At 39.3% G+C, this 22,001-nt stretch overlaps 1 protein-coding gene across 1 annotated transcript in view; it reads left to right on the top strand.

The window, feature by feature from the left end:
- Positions 1–21,437, top strand: part of LOC129368413 (acetyl-CoA carboxylase-like) — a 35,539-nt gene extending 14,102 nt beyond the window's left edge. The window contains 26 exon segments of the mRNA XM_055043355.1: positions 63–165; positions 251–358; positions 475–531; positions 795–839; positions 1,972–2,013; positions 2,527–2,742; positions 3,268–3,423; positions 3,497–3,721; positions 5,948–6,103; positions 6,201–6,347; positions 6,718–6,748; positions 6,751–6,986; positions 7,245–7,342; positions 7,497–7,617; positions 8,831–8,941; positions 12,548–12,691; positions 12,773–12,897; positions 13,704–13,799; positions 13,899–13,995; positions 14,474–14,609; positions 14,690–14,867; positions 15,248–15,360; positions 16,831–16,985; positions 17,722–17,892; positions 19,690–19,826; positions 19,909–21,437. Coding sequence (XP_054899330.1) covers positions 63–165; positions 251–358; positions 475–531; positions 795–839; positions 1,972–2,013; positions 2,527–2,742; positions 3,268–3,423; positions 3,497–3,721; positions 5,948–6,103; positions 6,201–6,347; positions 6,718–6,748; positions 6,751–6,986; positions 7,245–7,342; positions 7,497–7,617; positions 8,831–8,941; positions 12,548–12,691; positions 12,773–12,897; positions 13,704–13,799; positions 13,899–13,995; positions 14,474–14,609; positions 14,690–14,867; positions 15,248–15,360; positions 16,831–16,985; positions 17,722–17,892; positions 19,690–19,826; positions 19,909–20,035 — 3,331 coding nt within the window. The 3' untranslated portion in view covers positions 20,036–21,437.
- Positions 21,438–22,001: the final 564 nt, after the last annotated feature.

Raw genomic sequence — 22,001 nt, 5'->3', positions numbered from 1 at the left:
GAGAGACAAATAAAATATTAAACATTTTTAAAATATATTTTATGATTTTTGTCTCCTTGCAGGAACATTAATGATGTCCTGAGCTGCTTTTCTGACTCACCGCCTGCAAGTCCTATGTTCCCTGATGGAGGCAACCCTGTCCTGTACGGTGAAGAGGACAACAAGGTGATGACTAGAGACCAGCACAGCCATGTAATTGACCCGTATACTTGTGTAACCTGAAATAAATACCGCTTGATTTATCATACAGAGTGTCCAGGAAGAGCCTATCCATATCCTGAATGTAGCGATAAAGACAGACGGCGACATCGACGACGATGGTCTGGCAGCCTTGTTTCGGGAGTTCACTCAAACAAAGGTTAGCAAAGGTCACTGTTGACGAACAAGTCTCAGTCTCAATTTCAAAAGCTGCATTTACAATTTGAAATGTACAAAAAAAAAAATTCATGCAGCGTTGAAATTGTTTCATTTCAGAAATCATTGCTCTTTGAACACGGGATCCGAAGATTGACATTCCTAGTAGCTCAGAAGGTAGGAATTTTGATTTCCATGGAGTACACCGTTTGCTTCTTCGCATGTCACCAATTGAGCAGTTTTAATGGCATTTCACAGCATATAACAAATGTATTAAGTCTTGCATGTTTCTTTCTGTAATTATTTGTATTTTATAAACAATTATATTGAACTGCATTACTGTGGTAATTACACTAATAAGTTGAAATTTAGCTTGTCTTCCCTTCTCTCTTTCTCTGTATCTTTCTGCATGCGCCGCTTTTGTTCATTTTTGATGGTAGGATTTCAGAAAGCAAGTCAACTGTGAGGTGGACCAAAGGTTTCATGTAAGTACTGAGAGACTAGTGAAGTCTGGTTTGTTCTTGCTCACCTTTACTGAGGAAGAGCATACTAAAAATCAAGTTAATGTCAAATCTAACTTGATTCTAATAATTATACATCATTAAATAGTCTCTTGTAATAGACAAGTGGTCGTTTTTCCAGTATTATCATGTCTTTCCATCTACTCTGACCAGTTTCCATATAAATGCTAATGAAAAGCCTCTCCACAGCATAATGCATTCACCACCAAGGGGGTGAACGGGGTGTTCAGGGTTATATGCAGGCTAAGTTTTCAGTCTCCTATAGAAGTGTCCATGTAGGCCAAAGTTTAATCTGGTTTCATCTAAGCAGAGAACCATCTTCCATTTTTTGGGGTTTGTTCCTATCAATGCTGATGAATCTACATTTATATTAAAAGGAAACCATGTATCATTTTCTTCTTGTTTGTCAAATTGGATTAAATTTGAAAAGATTTGCATGTCTTCCACCTCTGTTATTTCTTTTAATTTGTCTTTTTGCAGAGGTATAACAAGAATCCAATCACACTAAATGCCACATTTTACATAGAGGGTATTCCGCTAGTTTTCCCTCCTGTGTGAAGTATATATTCATGCCTAGGTCTCGCGTTGTAAAATATATTTTTTCTATAAATCTATAATGTTAAGTAGAAGCGATGTTTAATCACAGTGCCAAATCATGTCTTCGGAGGTTTGCCGCTCTCTCATCATAGCATCAACTGCGAGTTGATAAGAGCATCTCCAATCACCCCGGCATTGTTTTGGCAAGTGGGACGCTTCATCTGATAGTGTCAAACAGTGCTACCAGGCATTATTCAGAAGATCACGTCTCTGAGGGAAGAAGATATTTTATTCATCAGCATAGCAAGTGCTGCATGTATACGTGGCTTGTCAGTGCACCAATGATAACTTGCTGCTTTTGTGAACACTCTGATTGTATGGCTGATAAATTATAGCGAGAAAACATCAATGCACCGCATTAGGAACGCAGCAGACTTACTGCGGAGTTGTGAAAGCTAGAACCAGACTATGGCTTTTCACCTGCTATGAAGTTTGAATGCTTTAAAGTTTACCTTCTATTAATGTATGTTTTTTTTTTTATCAAAAATTTTATTCACAGAGAGAATTCCCAAAATTCTTCACATTCCGGGCGAGAGATAAGGTAGGTGTTGACCTAAAAGGGGTTAAAGTGTCCTCTCGGTTGCTAACATTAAACTGATTAACAGTCTTCCCTTCACATTATATTTGGAAAGAAAACAGATTTACCACTCGTACCCCTTCCTCTGCGCTCCTGAGTTTCATTCTTTCCGAATCAGTGATGACTCGTTTTGTCCAGCACGCCTGATAGTTTCTGTGCAACTGCACTCCACTAAAACTCATTAGAGTAATGAACTCTTTAATTATGTTCCCCATTTAAGAGAAATGACACCCATTAGCAGCTTCCTGAGATTAAGATTGTTCGGGATTTCATTTACTTAATACATTGTGTTGCTCCAAGGCGTCTCTCTACTCTTATATCAACTCAGTGCTAATATGTTCTCCTGCTACTTCTCCTACTAAAAGGACTGTTAGATGTTATAACTAGAGAAAATGTGTTTAGATATGAGTAGAAAGAAGCTTTTTCAAAACTTTCTTGAGTCAACTGTTGGTGTCATCTCTCTGCTTTTCCTCTCAGTTTGAAGAAGACAGGATCTATCGCCACCTGGAGCCAGCGTTGGCTTTCCAGTTGGAGCTCAACCGAATGCGCAATTTTGCACTGACCGCCATTCCCTGCGCCAACCACAAGATGCACCTGTACCTGGGCGCAGCTCGTGTGGAGGTGGGCACAGAGGTTACCGACTATCGATTCTTTGTCCGAGCAATCATCCGCCATTCTGATCTGGTCACAAAGGTGAGAAAAGATGAACACTTTTTTTTTTTTCACCCCATCTCAATAATCAAAATCTGAATGATAAGAGCAAGATTTCAATTATGAATGAATTTTGTAGTCTACCTATAATGAAGTGTAATTTACTGTACATATGTCACCATAAAACAAGGCTTTATAAAGATGAAGACATAAAGATGATGAAGTTGACATTTTTAATTGTCTTTAGCATTCGGTTGTAATACTTTGTGCTTTAAAAATAACATCTAACTTTGTATTCTGTCCTTCATAACAACTTCCACATTACAGAGTGGGAGTTTATGTGGACCTGGTAGCATTTAGTTATGGGGTGTACTCTGATCAGAAAATAATTGGACTTTTGAGTTTCTTGCTAGCTGTTAACCATGCCAGGGCCAGTGAATGCAGGAATGGGAATGCACCAAATGGTTTTATAATAACCATTTGGTATATTATAAAACTGTGTGGTTTTATAATATATAGGATTTATTTCTTAATCTCATTCAAAGTACTGTTCTGTTGACTTAATAGGAAGCTTCCTTTGAATACCTTCACAATGAAGCAGAGCGTCTTCTGCTGGAAGCCATGGATGAACTGGAGGTGGCTTTCAACAACACAACTGTGAGGACGGACTGTAACCACATCTTCCTCAACTTTGTCCCTACAGTCATCATGGACCCATCAAAGGTTTGTCAAACATGTGACACGCAGCACAGATTGTCATATGCTGCTTAGTAATTTAATTCCGTACAAATATCAGATCGAGGAGTCTGTGCGCTCCATGGTGATGCGCTATGGCAGCCGTCTGTGGAAGCTTCGCGTCCTGCAAGCTGAACTAAAAATCAACATCCGCCTGACTCCGACGGGAAAGCAAATTCCTATCCGGCTCTTCCTAACTAATGAGTCAGGCTACTACCTGGATATCAGTCTGTACAAGGAGGTCACGGACTCCCGAACGGGACAGGTGGGGCCCAAAGATCGACAGGTGGGGCACTCATCCATTTTCCATCTCATCCTCTTTATATTGTCCAGTCTTTGGCATGGGACTACAAATTATTCCTAGAAAGCTGTGGTTCTGGTTGCACTTTTTGAGTAAAGAATTTTAAAAAAATGTATTTAAAAAAGTCACTTTTAAGATTTGTGACAATCCAGAGGGGATCCTCTATTTGGTTTTGTGCCCTTTGCCTGGTGGACAATTTTTTGTGTTGTTTTGCTTCCTGCTACAGATGAGGTAAGACTTGCTTCATCCAGTCATTGGGTCATCATCCTTTCATCCCTGTGATTCATTCATTAACTTTATGTTAAAAAGAAAGAGACTAAATCCATATTAAACCATCATCGAACATTTACTTTGGTTCACATTTCCATTTACTTATTTCAGAGGGTCGGGGGGTTTGCTTATCCATTGATTTCTTTGTGTATTCCTTCTACATGACTAAACAGTTACTGTTTTGTTTTTTTTAATTGAAGATTGGAGAAACTCGTGAGAGAGATCAGAAAAATTTAAATAGGAACCAGTCTTTTACAGTTTGAGTTTATCAAATCCTTAAAAAAGGAGAATATTGTCCTGATTCAGCCAATCAGTTTATCTGCTTTCTTTTACAGAATAAGAAACACATTGTGGGACTGGATGATGTATGATAGACACGCGATCAATACCTATTGTCTGATGTAAAATTTAGAATTTCGCTAAACTCTGATCCAGAACCGCATGTTGATGAAGGCAGAGGAAAGGCTTTAACTGCTCAAACTCTCACGGTTAGCTGAGAAAGACGCGTGGCATCAACTGACTGTCTCGCTCTTTGGTTACCTAGCAGCAGTTTAAGTAACATGCCAGCAGCAGTTCCATGTTGCCCTCGACATATTCGGCCATACTTGACTCCTTCTCGGAGTTCCGCGCGTGCTCAAGCCGAAGTCGTAAAGGGAACGTCCGCGAGACACGTTTTCACAAAGATATTTGGGTTTTTTCTTCTTCCTGCGGACGTGTACTGGTGGAGAAGAAAGTGTTCTAGACGCCCGACTAGCTCATGCAACTAGCTAGCATCCATAATGATTGTGGGAAATGAAGGACGTGTAAGAAAACGTAAGCTTGAAATCGCCGTCCACCGACAGTGCACACGGAGTCTGCGTGACATGCGCAGTATGTGAAGTGGGAGTCGTTTCATTTTGTTCCATCATTCGGCGTTTTTGAAAGTTCGCGATGAGCGCGAGAGAGCCAAGACGGTGTTCTGTCAGATTAGCATACGCTGTCAGGTCGTCATACGCTTAGCACTAGATGATGGCTATATCTATCAGACAAGTATACACTGTCATTACCGTAGGATTTTATTATTTTATTTTATGTCAGATCGTCATACAAGTTGCCATGAACAGCTGTATGACATCCTGACTTTAACTAAGTAGGTTAATGATTTTACATAGGCGTGTGTTGGAGTGGACTGCAGCTAGACCCTGCTTTAAATCCATATTGAAATCACGACAATGCATGTATAGCTATCTAATTATCGTTGAAAACAATTTAATGACTTATTTTCGTTACAACTTGTCGGTATGCTGAACTGACAGCTCCGCTGACGGTCGGACTTTCTAATGCGCATGCGTGCTCACTCCTTGTATGCTATTCTGACAGCGTATTAAAATCCGATAGAACACCGGAGCTACGGCGTTTATAGTAACGCGGGCGCCGGAAACAAAAACGTTGTTGGCGCTTTAGGTGCGCGCTGCCATGTGTCAACTCTGAACCTAGCTTTACTGCGTGAAAAATAAAAACAAAAACGTCTCGGTGTTAGTGAAAGGAGAAAATGAGCGACACAGCTTACGAGGAGATTGTGGATAAAAGAGGAAGGGTTACGTCAGGGTTACGTCAGTAGTTTGGGAGTATTTTGGACAAAAAAGTAATCAATAATTGTCGATATGAAATTTTCTGAAGTCTTTGTTTATTACAAACATGTAAAATGTCAAAGAAAAATAAAATGGAAGATAAACAGAACAACAGAAAATTAATCAAACGGGAAAACAAAACTTTTATATCCAGTCCAAAAAAGGGATCACTGCTTATAGTTGCAATTGAATTAAACTTCAAATGTGATGTCAGTGGTACTGTGATATGTCATAATCATTAAATAATTATTACATTTTTTCCATTTTAATCCCAAATTTGAAGACAACAGTGCATAAGTAAATTGGCTAATTTTATAATTTGTCTTTCCAGATTATGTTCCAGGCATATGGTGACAAACAAGGCCCCTTGCACGGCATGCTAATCAATACACCTTATGTGACCAAGGACCTGTTGCAGTCCAAGCGCTTCCAGGCTCAATCTTTGGGCACCACATATGTCTACGACTTTCCTGAAATGTTCAGACAGGTATTGTACAGAAACTTGATTCTTATTAAAAATGTTGCATATTTCTTAAAGCCCATTTCTGTTGTTTGTTTGTTTGTTTTTTTTTGTTATTGCCTAGGCTTTGAAAAAGCTGTGGAACTCTACTCAGGCATATGCTTTCCTACCTGAATGTCCGCCTCCTCCTGAGCTCCTCACCTTCACTGAGCTGGTTCTGGATGCACAAGGTCAGCTGGTGCAGATGAACAGACTCCCAGGAGGAAATGAGGTCAGTCAGTTAAGCTGCATAGATGAACATGTACAATAAGTTTTTCTGTCAATATTTTGACATACTTATTTTTAAGTATGTAATTCATAATTTCCTCTGTAGGTGTCTCTATTGCTTTGTCTGTCTGTTTGAGTTGTCGCGCACTTTCTTCCCTGCAAAACTCAGGATTTTAGTCTATAAAGTCAGAACATTTTCAGATGATTGTATTTATATCAAGCAAACAAACAAATATAAACAATTGATATAAAATCCTGTGTCCAGATTTGTAGCTTCTTTTCCAATCAGTCTTAAAACAAATCTTGACTCTTAAAATTTTGTATGTTTTTTTTTTCCCCTTTATCACTCTTAAATTGTCTATTTGTCTGTGCAGATTGGCATGGTGGCATGGCGGATGACTTTGCGAACCCCGAGTATCCAGCAGGACGTGAGATCATAGTCATTAGCAATGATATCACTCACAAGATAGGCTCATTTGGACCTGAGGAGGACGTTCTGTTTCTGCGAGCTTCCGAGATGGCGAGGGAGAGCGGCATCCCTCGCATCTACATTGCAGCAAACAGCGGCGCCCGCATCGGCCTGGCGGAGGAGATCCGACACATGTTCCACGTGGCCTGGCAGGATCCAGCTGATCCATATAAGGTCAGGAAATGTTTCAGGCATCATAAGCCAACTCAGAGTTGTTGGGAGTTTTTAAAATCTATTGCTAATCTGCAGAGAGTATTATTTATTTGCAAAAACAAATGTAGTTTTCTTCTTCTTACAAGTTTTTTCTGTTTTAGAAGGGGAAAAGTCATCTGTATTTCCACAACTTCATTTTAAAAATTGATACTACTTGTTTTCTATCAACATTTTTGTCTATTTATGTTTAATTTACTATGAGTTCTATATTCTCTGCAGGGTTTCAAGTATCTGTACCTCACACCTCAGGACTACAAAAAGGTCTCAGCTCTTAACTCTGTACATTGTGAACATGTGGAAGACGAAGGAGAATCGAGGTAATATATATATATATTTTTTTTTTTTGTCGTTTTTATAACAACAAAATCTTGCTACAGAATGCAAGAAGTATGCATCGTTCTGTTGAAATTGTGTGAAATTCACAAAATCAGCCGGTCACATTGGATGTAAACTGTAGATTCTGTCATGCAGGTACAAGATCACTGACATTATTGGAAAGGAGGAAGGGCTTGGTGTGGAGAACCTGAGGGGATCCGGAATGATTGCTGGTGAATCTTCTTTAGCTTATGAGGAGATCATCACCATGAATCTGGTAAGACTAAAGCATACATGTTTAACTTGAGCAAAGGCTTGAGTACTACCTCAAACTTATATGGGTTTCATTGGGATTTCAGGATATAGCTGTAAAAAAGAAAGAGAATGACCACATGTATAAATCTGAAAAGTGTGGCAAACATTTCACTTGGTACTGAAATAAAATCCAGTGCAGCCAATTACTTTCAGAAGTCATTTAATTAATCAGCACCGACAGAATATTGTCATGATTTTCAAAATGTCGCAATCAAAATTGCAAATGTCATTGCAAAGCTTTCTTTTTGCCATCACTTATCTTACAAAAAAATATTTTCCCAAAAAAGACAGGATTTTAACATACCTAAAATTTAAAGTGTAGTTAATATTTGCACGTTCCTTCTTGCAGTAGCATCCTTAAGACACATAAAATCATGGCCTGTGCAGTTGTGTACATGCAAAAGAAAAATTAAATATTGATAATTCAACTTAACATGAACTGTATACACAGTATAAGCAAACCCTACAGAACATCTCAAAACGTTTTTAACCGTTTAGCATCATATATCATTTCATGTTGTAGGTTTGACTTTCCAGAGATGTCCTAAAACATCTCTGAATTTGGACCAGGCACTGGTCCATATTCAGTCCTAGTGCAATGATTGGTCAGAAAAGACAGAAATACAGAAAAATGCTACAGTGATTGGTCAGACTTGCGAAAGAGTCGCAATGACTGAATTTCTATTGACAGTTGAGATCTCAAATTTCTAGAGGGACTAATTATTAATTAAATGTGTTGAAAGATAATGGTAGTGGTGGCATCACGATGGTTTGGGAGATTTAACAGACAAGAAAATTAAACCTGCAGCCAGTAAGACAATAGAGCAATTTAAATCAAAGCATATGCATGTCTTAAAGTGAACTTATGCCATAAGACTTGCAGCTGCATGCATCTAAAGGTGATTCTGCATAGCATTGACTCAGAGGGTCTAAATACAAATAAACATCACACTTTTTAGATTTTTACTTTGGAAAAAAATTAAAAATTGTTCTGTTTCATATATGATACTCTGTGTTGGTATATCACTTAAAATCCTAAGAAAACGTATTGAAATTTGTGACGCGAACATGACAAAATGTGAAACAGTCCCAGCCTCAGAAATACTCTTACTCTATTAAAGATGGCATGTTGCTACTTTGAAAATATCTGATATTTTAGGACGCTTGTCTCACAGGTCACATGTCGAGCCATCGGCATCGGAGCGTATCTGGTGAGGCTTGGACAGAGAACTATCCAGGTGGACAACTCTCACATCATCCTCACTGGAGCTGGGGCGCTCAACAAGGTAAAAGGAGCTCAAATGCACAATCTATGCTTCGGCACAAAGACAATTGACTTTTTTTGTTAGTGGAATCAGTGTGAGCACCAAATGAGCTGTTCCTTAAATTAGCACCAATAATGAATCTGCATTTTAATGAGGAAAATCTCTTAAAGGATTTACTAGTTGACTATTAAAATTTCAAGCTATTAAGGAGAGAAGTTCAAAGAAATGTTAGTGAAGCACTTTTTTTTTCTTTTTTTTTACTTGTTTTGCGATATAATGAAGAAATCCTATAGAAGGGCATAATTAGAGGACGAAGGAGTTTTTTGTCTCAAAAAAGAGAAAAGGATTTTGCTCGGATTTTTTTTTTTTCGTGGCTTGTTCCGACTCGCTGATCCTGCAATTTTCAGGCTCGCTCCTCTCTGCTCTGCTCTGTTCTACAAGGATTCCCTTTCCGACGGCAGCCACGGGCCTGCCTGCCACTCAAAGCGGAATAATTGAAAGCGAACCATGAAGCTGTATTTGCATAGAAATAGAGTGACATGCCAGAGGCTGCAGTGCAGGACACCCATATCATTTGTTTTTAATCAAAATGAAAAGTTTTGCTGATGCAGATTGTTTTTCTGCACACAATTGATGTGTGTGTGTGTCTGTACGCTTCATTGCCTCCTGCTGTCTTGCTTTCCATTCTCTGTCCTTGTCAGTGCATTAGGATGACTCCATTTCAAATTATATGACACGCTGCAACATGGTAAACCATGCAAATGGCCAAATGATGGCATTCAAATATTCCTGGAAGCTCAGTTATTAAATCGCCCTGCTGTTTATCTCCATTTGTGGGAGCAGTGATTGTTATTTAAAAATATTTGCAGTCTAGATGCTGCATATAGGTATGCAGCGCAGTAAAATAGTATTTTCCATTTTTGTTTTTGTCACATTTACAGACAAAAATAACCTGAATATATGACTGACAGTTTCCAAATGAAGATCTCATTTAATGCTTAAAAAAAAGTTCTACCTGAAACCTAATAACTTGGGGTTCTATCGGTGACAGCATCTAGCTGTTTTTGGCAAACGATGAGTATTTTTGCATCGCTGGGGAGAAATTGGAGTGTCAAAGCCTCAGAAATCTTTTGATTTTTTTTTTCTGCCAACTTCATGCACTTATTTTTTATTCTACACATGAGACTGTCATCAGAGTCGAGCGTGGATTGGGAATTTCAGCCATTAAATTTAGTCATAGTTTGTTCACTATTTAGGAAAATTAGAAATTTTCCTTTGAAAAAATAAATAATTTAAAAGTTATTGTTTGGGTTTACCCGGGTTATCTACGTCGTCTGATATTAGGGCCGCAACTAACGAGTAAAAGATGTTTCTGTTGATTTTTTTTTTCTGAATATTAATCAGATAAAAGATTGGCACATTCTGCAGATTTTTTTAATTTAACCACCTTTTTTTAATACAACATTAGAAATACATTCAAATAAATAACTAATTCAGTCCCTTTATTTTAAATAAAAATATAAACATTTTATTGCCTATTGAAAAAATGAAGCATTAAATTAAGGGATGTTTGGTTATTTGTTGCAAAGGACTCATCTGAAGCTAAAATAAATAGATACGTCCAAGATCAACATGTGAATAGTTCAACCCATTCTGCTTAACTTAGCATCATCATAATCATTTCATAATTGGATGACAAAAAAGTGCCTAATGTGAGTTGTTCTATTTCTTTTTGGATTTTTTTACTACAGAATTTGATCCAATTAAAGCTAGAGATATTCCACTTGAGGATTTCTAAGTAAAACTTATTTATGGAAGCAGTTTATTTACTGACTTCAATGAAAAATGTAAATATTTTTTTAACAGTTTTGCCTTAATTACTGCTCTGAGTATGTTGTTCTTTCAGCCAACAGCCTAGTTTTAAATATATACTGCAGTTAACTCTAGTTTTAAACTCTATATAAAACTAGAGTGTTAATCTAGAGTTGAAAACTCTGGATTTAAACAATTATATATAGAGATTCATCACAATTATTCCAATTGTTCCATCCCTATCTGATGATAAAATACCTTTTATGATCTGCAACATTTAAGTGCAACAATTAAACAAACCTGATATGTAAAAATAAAGTATTTATTTTTTATTTTTTAAATGGAGTTGTATATTTAGCGTCCACTCAATTTTGAGGAAAGTGAGGAATCTCTTCCAGCTAATCTGTCATGTGGATTCTTGGCTATTAGCTGAAATGTAATAGGGAGCAGCAGGCGGCCACCCGCAGATCATCATTTCATTAGCTGCGAGAAAACGCTCCGATTTTCATGGGGAGTGGATAGTAACTACTACCACAAATACCCCAGTGAGCTGTTGCTACCAGTTGGCCTCTAGTTTTTCTCCTCCCAGTCATCCCACTCTGTCCCTCGTCCAATATCTCCTCCTCCTCCTGCTCTTCCTCTCTCGGAATCTTAATGAAGCAGGCGATGGCCAGAGGCTCAGAGGTTTTGTGTATGTCAAGGTGACTGTAATGTTTCTTGGGGCTGCCGCCTCTCCTGACAGCTTTAGGAGAGTGCCCCAGATTTGTAGCCAGATACATAACCATTAATGGTAATAAAGAAAGTAAATGATGGCTGAAAAGGTGAGAGCTGAGGGTAGGGATTGAGCTCCACTCTTGATTTTTATGGCAGCATGTCAGCGCACAGCCACCTGTTCTGAGCTGCTTATGAAAATAGGGTGGGCTGACAGGGGAGACTTTATGGCTTCACCTGAGTGACGTGGTGAGAAAAGAAGTTCGAAGCTTCAAACTTGCTCCTTTATGAGGCCTGTTTGCCGGTTCCATCTGGACAATTCACAACTTATAACATGCAAAAGACTAAAATTAGTTTTTCATCATCTCTTTGAGGCAGGATCTGTTTCTGAGAATACGGGCCTGTTTCTGCTGTGATGCTGCGCTCTGCAGCCTGTTATCGCCTCTAAAAGATGCTGCTCCTTGGAATGTCTCATCTGTGTCAGATCTCATTTAACTCAGCTGAAAATACCTTCAGCTGTTAATTTTTGGGTATTTCTTTGAGAGCTTTTGGAAGAGGTAACCCTACCCTCAGGATTATGAAGTAATCATTACTTCATAATCTTTTCTAAGAAAAACTAGTTACCCTAATCCTCTAAGAAAAACTAAGTTTTTCTGAGAAAAGTTTTTTTTTTTTTTTTTTTTATAGGATCAAAAGATCCTATAAATCTTTTGATCCTATATAGTATAGTATAGTATTCCTATACTGCAAACATATATATTAGTGGGATTTTGATATGATATGCTGACTCAAAGTTGTGCATCATTCTGAAGTGGAAGGAATTGGCTAAATAATTTCACACATTTCAATCAAAATATGAAAATATTGTTCTTGGACTTTGACTGGGTCATTTTATCTCGTGATGTAAACAACTTATTTGACCTTGTTTGACTGAAAGTGGAACCTTCACTCAAGTGTCAGAACTTGAGTGAAGGTTCAGAAACAAGTTCCTTTTTACTGTGAACGTCTTGGCCAGTAAATCTCATTCTGAATACAATTCTGGGATTGAACCGATTAAAATGTTGTATTTTCCTTCTTAAATTTGACAATCATTTGTGTTTTCAGGTGCTAGGCAGAGAGGTGTACACCTCCAACAACCAACTGGGTGGAATTCAGATCATGCACAACAACGGTGTGACCCACAGTACTGTCTGCGACGACTTTGAGGGAGTCTTTGACTTGTTGCAGTGGCTGTCCTACATGCCCAAGGTAATCTTACTCTTGTTGACTTTCACACAAATGAAATTGAAGAGCTGTTTTCTGTACATTTATAACATGTGTGTTCCTTAGTGTAAATCCAATCCAGTACCCATAATCAGTGCAAAGGACCCCATAGATCGTCTGGTGGAGTTTGTGCCGACCAAGACGCCTTATGATCCTCGCTGGATGCTGGCAGGACGTCCTAGTCAAAGTAAGTCCCTTATGTCTCTGAAATAAATAAATAAAAAAGACATCCTATAGGCCTCTCAAATAATGCCGATCTTGCTAAAGAAAGTAAATATTTTAAATCCATATCACCCTTTTCTTCATCCTGTTTATGTTCTAGTGGAAATCATGCTCTGTTACATGTGAGGCTTAGAATTTGATAGTATTTACTCTTCTGGCTTCGAAGCTGTGATGATAAATATAACTTATCAACTTGATGTTGCTCCTCTAATTATTAATGCTGCTTTATCTGCAACTGATAAAAGTTGCAGCCTGATTCTCTGCGTCTTCTGAAGCACACCTACAGATTTAGCATTTCAGACCAAGAGTTAAAGGTTGGAACAATTCGAATATATAGAGGCTATCAAGTAAATAAAGTATGAGAGGCAAGGTCATCAGTAGAATGTGTGTAGTACATCTTACTCTGCAGGTTAAACAGTGGTGTAATTACAGAGGATTTGAGGCACGGTGTGGGAACTCTGTCAACTTCTCTGTTAGCGTGGAGTGGCGAGGCCTAATTGAACGGTAACCTCAAAGCCGGGCATGTTCCTCGGAGTGTGCAAGCAGAAAAACCGCTGAGCTAGGCAGCTTCTACAGTCATCCATCATGGGCGCTGCTAAGCACACAGAAGGAACAAAATGAGGCGAGACAGAATCCAGAAACAAATTGAGGAAATAGAGGGAGAAGGGATAATCATGTAGCGATTGATTTGGCTGCTTTTGGTGTACCATTCACATGAGGTCTGAATAAAGCTTTGTGTTTTGTCTTGACGCTCGTACCTCCTCTCTTTGTGAAGATCCAAGGGTTCCTGGCAGAGTGGATTCTTTGACCAAGGCTCCTTTATGGAGATCATGCAGCCCTGGGCTCAGAGTGTGGTGGTGGGCAGAGCAAGGTATATTTAACATTCACAGAAACATTTGCTTTGTGACATATTTTGGGAGTTTCTTTGTGACTGTTTTTCTGTTATGTTTTTTTTTTTCCCTTTTCTTAGGTTGGGAGGGATACCTACTGGTGTTGTTGCTGTGGAAACCCGGACAGTGGAGCTGTCAATCCCAGCTGATCCAGCCAATTTGGACTCGGAGGCAAAGGTAAGATTCACTCTGAGTAAAAAGGTGCAGTGCCTCACCAGATTTTTCCCTCCCTTCCTTTGTGACCTTCATTTCTTTCTTCCTTGTCTCCTTTCTGGCTTCATCCTTCACTCATCTTCTTTCTGATTTTCTTTCTTCCTTGCTTGTTCCCTTACATCTTTCCCTTACGGTTTTCTTTCTATCTCTCTTTCTGTTTCTATCTGTCTTTCTTTCTATTTCTTCCTCTATGTTTGTGTGTTTTTTTTTCTCATTCTCTTTCCCTGTCTTTCCTTCCTGTCTGTTCTTTTTCCTCCCATCATTCTGTCTTTATTTGTCTGCTTCCTGTTTTCTTCCTTGTGAAAAAGTCTGGAATATTTACATAAAAAAATGTGGAGTGGAAAAGCTCAAAGGATGCGAAAACCTTGGCTGGAGGCTGTGTATTAGTATTAGATTACTAATTGGGGTATTGATGTTGAATATTCTGTTTTTCTATATGTAGATCATCCAGCAGGCGGGACAGGTGTGGTTTCCAGATTCTGCTTTTAAAACGGCACAAGCCATCAAGGATCTGAACCGAGAGGGTTTGCCTCTCATTGTGTTTTCCAACTGGAGAGGCTTTTCTGGGGGAATGAAAGGTATTTCTCCTCCTTGGTCATCTGCCACTACGAGTAACAGCAAACGTTCTGTAATCTAACTTGGAAACGATTCTTCCCAGACATGTACGACCAGGTGTTGAAGTTTGGAGCCTACATCGTGGACGGACTGAGGGAGTACAAGCAGCCTGTTCTAGTTTACATTCCCCCTCATGCGGAGCTGAGAGGAGGCTCCTGGGTGGTCATAGACCCCACCATCAACCCCCGTCACATGGAGATGTATGCCGACAAGGACAGCAGGTACGTTCATAAAGCTGGAAGATGGAAATTATTAACAGGGTTGCAAAAACATGCATCCCTTTTCAACTCTCACGTTTTGGAATGTTACAGGACAATCATAAATATCACTGGATTTAATGTGACAGACAGACGGGGAGAGGACGCTTTTCTTCTTTATGCTTAAGACCTCTCTTTAAATGGATGCCACAAAATACCAACCCAATCTTTGTAGCTTATTTTGTTTAAAATCTTGAAAGTTGCACATAATTTTCTAATGATTAAACAATCTTCTACTTTATTTTGGTCTATCACACGAAATCACAACATGATCTACTGACGTTTGTGGTCGAAGTGGAACAAAATTGGATTGAATTCTAAACTTCATTGTGTCTCTTTTTCAGAGGCGGCGTGTTGGAGCCTGAAGGAACAGTGGAGATCAAGTTCAGAAAGAAGGACCTGGTGAAAACCATGAGGAGAGTAGATCCAGTCTACATGGGCTTGGCCGAGAGGCTTGGTGAGTCCTCCTATCTTCACTCCTGACGCTTTTTCACTTGTAGCCCTCTTTTCAGTTCAGTGAATTAGTCGTACATCAAGTGGGACTTGTGTGTGCTTTCCCCACCCTGCTTTATTTTGGTGTTGATTGTGTCATCTTCGCTGCAGTCCCCCGGGAGATGTGTCAATCACAGCCCACAAGGATCAATCACCGGCTCCCCTGTGCAGGCTATTGATTTTGGTTTGCTCTGATGCTGCGCTGGTTTGGCGCTTTAAGCAAAACATGATGGAATAAAGGTGGGCTTCTGGAGGGCTGGAGAGCTTACAGATTGGAATTGACAGAAATCAGCAAGGGGCTTGGGAGGGGGGAGGTTGCAGCTCCAAAACAAAATGCTGTTGATTCTTTAGATTTATTCACATTGGGAACTTGAATTGATGGTAACGGGATAAAGAGATGAGGAAAGGTGAATACACACTGGGAATTCTTTTTGATTGTAGAATTTTTTGTGTTTTAGGTTCAAGCTTCACCTTTATTGGCTTTGGCAGCAATGGTTTATGCAGTGTTTATCAGCCACATTAAAGGACATTAGTGTTGATGAGTCAGTCTAAAAGTTATCAAGAATCTATTTGACTCTAATATGTCAAGAGGATGGTTATTCTAATGGTCTAATTCTCATTTTTATGGTCTAATTTAATCTATAGTGGTTTATTAAAAGAGGCCAGCAAAACAAAGTCCGTTTCAAAGCTACTTAGATAATCCAGCAGCCTATGGTATTTGTTAAAATTGAGGAACTTTTTTTTTTTATTGCCTCAAACTAAACATCTCAGTTTTCCAGGTTTTCATCCTCAAGAAGATTGAAAAAAGTCTTTTTGTTTCAAACAGTATTTAGAAATGAAAAGAGGGAAAGACGTCCTGCAAAGGAAACAGGACGAGAGTCGAACTCGGGAGGGCCGCACTGAGGTCAAACATGGTTTTCTATAGAGTACAACAGTGCACAGTCCCAAACGCGACTAAAAAAATGAGCAGAGAAAGTCTGAATTTCACTTTAACAACATAGCAGTTAGAGCAAGGGCTGTGCATACTGAGGCTATACACACTGATTTATACTAACCCTTGGTGACAGAGAGGCTTTTAGGTCAAAATGGGTAATGCACTTAATCTACATTATGTAATATTTTAACGTTTTAGGTTAATCGGATACTTTAATGTTGACAGTCATATACATAATGAATGACTATTAATAGAATTATTTTAAAGCATCTGAGATCAAATTTGTGCTTCTGCTGAATATCAATGGTGATGATTTTTTCTGGGGGTGAGGGGGTTTATCATTAAAAGGTTACTCAGCAGTTTAAAAGGTCTGAAAAAACTTTTTTTTTTTTAAAGGAGAACTATGAACTACACCACAACTTTGTCTATATCCTAAAATCTTCTCTGACTCTTTGGGTTTTCACCATTTTTCTTCAAATTGCGTAATTTGAATCTGAACAGGAACTCCAGAGCTGAGCCCTGCTGACCGCAAAGAGCTGGAGACCAAACTGAAGGAGCGAGAGGAGTTCCTGCAACCCATCTACCATCAGGTCGCTGTGCAGTTCGCCGACCTCCACGACACGCCGGGCCGCATGCAGGAGAAGGGCGTGATCACGGTGAGAGCTCAGACCTCCATTTGTTCATGTGTGGCGTCAGTGGGAGCGTGTTGTAAGTGAATCACCTGAAAACCCCCCAGGGCAGCATCAGTCTCGCTGCTGCTGCACCTGTCCAGTGAATAATGTTTGGTCTTACCAAGCTGCACGACTCGTCTTCATAATTATCTTCTGATGACCCTGGTCAATCACCTCACCTAGTATAGAGCAGCCTGAGGCAGGCCTCGGCTCATTCTGCACCTCCACAGTCCCATCCCTCACACACACACAGACACACATTCTTTGCTCACATTACCAGAAGGGTGTTTCACAGATGGATGGTTGCCAGTGTTTTATTACACAAAGTATTCACCCAAAAAGATTATTATTTGAACCCGACTCCATGTTTACCTTAGTCTGCCTAAAGAAATCTATGATTGAGTCTTTGACTGATATTGACCACTCAACTCAGAGGTGTGCATTTCTTTGATAAACGTTTAGAAAATGTGCCGCAAGTTTTATACTTAATGTTTTAAAAAAAAAAACAACTAATAAAAACAAAATTTTGTAAATTATTATCTATTAGTCTTCTTGTATAGTCCAACAGAATTCCATTTTCAGACTTTGAGTTTTTCCAAGTCCTCTCCAATGTAAAAAGCAGAACGTTTTATGAAACTATAAACACATGAGTCTATCTATAGTATCTAAAAGTCATATTTTGATACTGACATGCTGGATCTTTGCCTTTTTTCCCCCACAGGACATCCTAGAATGGCAAACTTCCCGTCAGTTCTTCTACTGGCGTCTGAGGCGCCTGCTGCTGGAGGACACAGTGAAGAGGAAAATCCAGGCAGCCAACAATGAGCTGACAGACGGCCAGATTCAGGCGATGCTGCGGCGCTGGTTTGTGGAAGCAGAGGGGACTGTCAAGGTAAAAACCATAGATATGTGATCCCCAGCTGATTTTGGAAGTAAAGTATGAAAAAGTTGTTTTTTGTTTTTATTATTCTGATTAATAGTCAGACCATCAAGAAAATAACTATTGAGGTAGCACAATTTTGCTAGTCTGTGGGAATGGTGTTCTTCAAGTCATGCTTAGCATTTTGTAGATGTTCACTGATTAACTTAAATAGGATTTTACATGCAACTTTTTGAAAGCAGGAGTCTGCAGGATTTTATCAGTAGAAGAAAAATGGCTAGGACAGGTTCTCCGAGCCAGTTTTCTAGTTTCATTTTATAAGCTTCTGGGATTTTCAAAAATATATATATATTCTCTCTGTATTAGAATTAAACTTGCAAAACTGTTTGCTAAATTATCAAGTGATCAAAACCAAATTCCCACCATCATGGACATGTTTTTATGCATTTATAAGGAAACTCTGCTAATTCTCACCATATTAAAAGTTTTCTATATGAGTATTTTATTTGGAAAATTTGGTCTCTTATTTAGCTACCCATTGTCTGTGTTAAGAGTTATCTCTCACTTGAAATGAGCCAGTTGTCCAGCATCTGTAGGTTGCTGACTAAGAGACTGCGCGGAAAGCCAGCTGACTCGCATCCGGATCAGCCACAGTAGCAGCCTTAATAGACCTCATGAAGGGAAACATCAGATGAGATGGGTCGGTGCTTATCACCAAATAATCAGCCTCAACAGATTGGTCAATAAACTAAAACGTCCCTCAAAGGTCCAGAAACGGCGCTTCCCTCCTGGGCCGGTCTGGGTTTGAGACGAGCAGCTGCTGCTGTAACGGGAGCCAGCTCAGCAGCGGAGATCGCTCAAGAAAAAGGCCTTGTTAGCTCATACGTTACTCTGGTCCCGCCCGCCTGTCTTAAGCCACAATTAATCACGGCCCTGGCACGCACAGATAGGAGAGCAACACACTGTTTCTTAATTAAAAGCAAACAGATTAAAAATGATTAATAAGGGCATTAAATGTTCTCGTGGACCTCAAGCAGGACTGCTCAGGAGCAGCAAGAGCCTATTAAGGCCTCCCTCCCCCCAAATCTTTGCTAAGCCCTGCAGCCTGGCTTTGTTTGGGAGCAGAAATAACTGCACTTATGAATGCTAATTTTTTTTTCTGACCAGACCAGTCAACAAGAAATGAAGACTTTACCTTTTTTGCTGCTAATAGTAATATTTATTTGTTCCCTTAGGAGGTGCTATAGTTTTTACTCATTATTTATATATAAACTGAAATTACCCTTTTTATTGTCCTTGTCACCACCTAAGGGGAAGGGAAAAATATATATATATATTTAAAATGGATTTTATTAGAATTTATTTTATTTTATTCAAATATGAAGCTGAAACATTTGGAAATTGCAATCAGCCCCATTTATAGATATTCCCATACATAAAACTGAATTCCAAGTCACTTTATTGGCAAGTAAATTCAAACTGTATGTAATTTAATCTTGAACTTGAAACACTGTCCCAATGGGGAAGCACGATAGTGGCAGAATCATGCTGTGAGTATGCTTTTCTTCAACTGCTTAAAATTGATGTGAGGATCTACCTACAAACCACAATGCCATGGATTTGAACGAATCATAGAAATTTCTTGCATGGCCCAGTCAAAGTCCAGCTCTAATCCCTTTGAGAAACTGTCGCAAGTCTTAAAAATGTATATTTATTGATGCTTGTTATTGAACCTGATTGACTTTGAACTATTTTAGAATGGAAAAAAATAACATAAAATTTCAATTATTCATTCTTTTTTTTGCTCAGGCGTATCTGTGGGACAACAACGAAGAGGTGGTGGCCTGGCTGGAGAAGCAGCTCGCTGAAGAAGAGGGCGCCAGGTCCGTCATCGACGAGAACATCAAGTACATCCGACGGGATCACCTCCTCAAGCAGATTCGCAGGTGATGACTCGCCCGATTCTGCTCTGGAAATGAGTTAAAGACGTGACGTCGTTTGAGCTAAAGCCTTTTTTTTTTCCTCCAGCCTCGTGCAAGCCAATCCAGAGGTGGCTATGGACTCTATCGTACACATGACCCAGCACATCTCCGCCACACAGAGAGCTGAGGTTGTGCGGATCCTGTCCACCATGGAGGCGTCTACCTCGTCCTAACTGGAGCCCCGTCTTCATCTTGCTCTCTGTTGCAGCTGTGGGAGAAATGACTCTGAGCTGGAAACACTGGACCAGGAGAGCCGGGTTGATGCATCGGCCAATACGGGGCTGCCGATGAAATGTTGACAACGATTCTCACTCAGCAAGACGGTAGATCGTTGACATTAGCTCTAAAATGTTGGAAATTGTCTTTCCTAAGTCTTAGCGTTTGCGTAAGTTGATTTTTAAGTGCAATTTTAAGAGAATTGACAACGTAGAAATAGCAGGTGATTCATATTTAATGTTTAGGGTTTGTTTATGGATGGATTTCGTCCTTTGATAACAATCAGTGGCCTCCAACCTTTTGATCTGGAGCGTTCACATTAATATAGATATATGTATTTTTAAAAGAAGCGATACTGCTGTTAGAAAAGCTCCTTGGTTTGTGACATATGCTTGTGAAGGTTTACAAGTGTTTTGATGACCAGCTCAACAATGACAACGCGTCGCCTGGGGAGTTGACCAAAGAGGAGTTTTCGCCCTGCTAAATAAAAAGCACTTAGTTACTGAACAAAGACGGGGGGGGAAACGCCAAAGCAGATTTTGGCCGTGGAAGCCCAGCGGGGAGCGGGACGAGGTCCCTTTTAGACCCCGACTGTTTCGCAGTTACCCTGCGGTGAGCAGTGGGCAGCTTGCCTCATAACAAAACCACAGCTGTCCCTTCTGTTCTCACCCACACACGCTGCTTAACAGGCACTTTAGCGCTTACTGTTCCCCTCGCACTGCACCGAGAACCTCTTCCGCGCAGGACTCCCTCATGGACAAACGCGCGCGCACAAAGTGGCACAAACTCTGTTGCACAGAGTGGATAAAAGCTTGAAACACAAATCGGTAATGGCTGCGTTGAAAGAGAAAGCAAGAGGACGTGTGTTTGAAGGGATTAGCTTGAGATTTTTAGCCAAAGATGTCGGTTTGAATTTAGGACAGATAGGTAGCCAAATCAATAAATGTCTTAGAAATAACAAACGCTGCTGTTGACTTCATTCGACATGTTACACGTCTGATGTTTAAATGTGACCCGCAAACACTTTTCTGTCTTGTTAATGAATGAATTGTTACTGATTGTTAATGTTCTTGTAAGCACTGTGGGAGTCACATGTGACTTGAGTCTGAATCTGTTTTAGACAGGAGAACATAATACTAGCTAAACGACTGTATGATGATGAATTCAGCTGTAGAAGTTTGTGTCATTTTTGCTCTGTTGAAATCTTTACTCCTGCATGGATCAGTTCTGTGCCTTCAGTTCCGTCATTTACACGCTGACCAGATGTTTTACATGTAACCGTTTACCTACAGACATGGAGAAGAACTTACAGTGATGAACTCTAAACGTGTCTGCAAACTGAATAAAACTTTACTAATTCCCGTTTGTTTTTATTGCAAACTTAACATTTTGATATGTATTCCTTCAAACTTCAACTGAACCTGTGTTTTAATGGAATTTTACACAATTTGCCACCAGCACATTGAGCAGCACATATATGCGTATGATTAACAGCACCAACACATTCCTCCTGGTTCCGATTGGTTGTTTCAGACTTACTTATGGTCTGATTTATCCAGCTGGCAGTAGTTTTTTATTCATTTATTTTGTTTTTTCACATAATTTTTTGTTACAATATATTGAGTTTTAACAAATATGTTAAAAAATATATATATTTACAAAATTTACATACTGCAGTCTTAGGGCTTTTTTTTCAATAGCATAATAAAATGTTAAAGTTTTACAGAATATAAGTACATTTGCAGAGCGTTTGGAGGTTTAAAAAAAATATCTCATTAATTTAATTTGTCAAATGCGTTCATATATTGATGATTTTACGGAAAAGATAAGCACATCACAGGAAGTCTCATTAATTTTTTTTCCGTCAGGAACAAAGTCCGTCACTCCGGAGAGAGACTCGCTCCTGATTACTGTAAAATGATA

This window comes from Poeciliopsis prolifica, unplaced genomic scaffold (assembly GCF_027474105.1).
Source record: "Poeciliopsis prolifica strain line A6 unplaced genomic scaffold, Auburn_PproV2 SCAFFOLD019, whole genome shotgun sequence".
NCBI lineage: Eukaryota > Metazoa > Chordata > Actinopteri > Cyprinodontiformes > Poeciliidae > Poeciliopsis > Poeciliopsis prolifica.
This window is presented reverse-complemented; position numbering and strand designations above follow the sequence as displayed.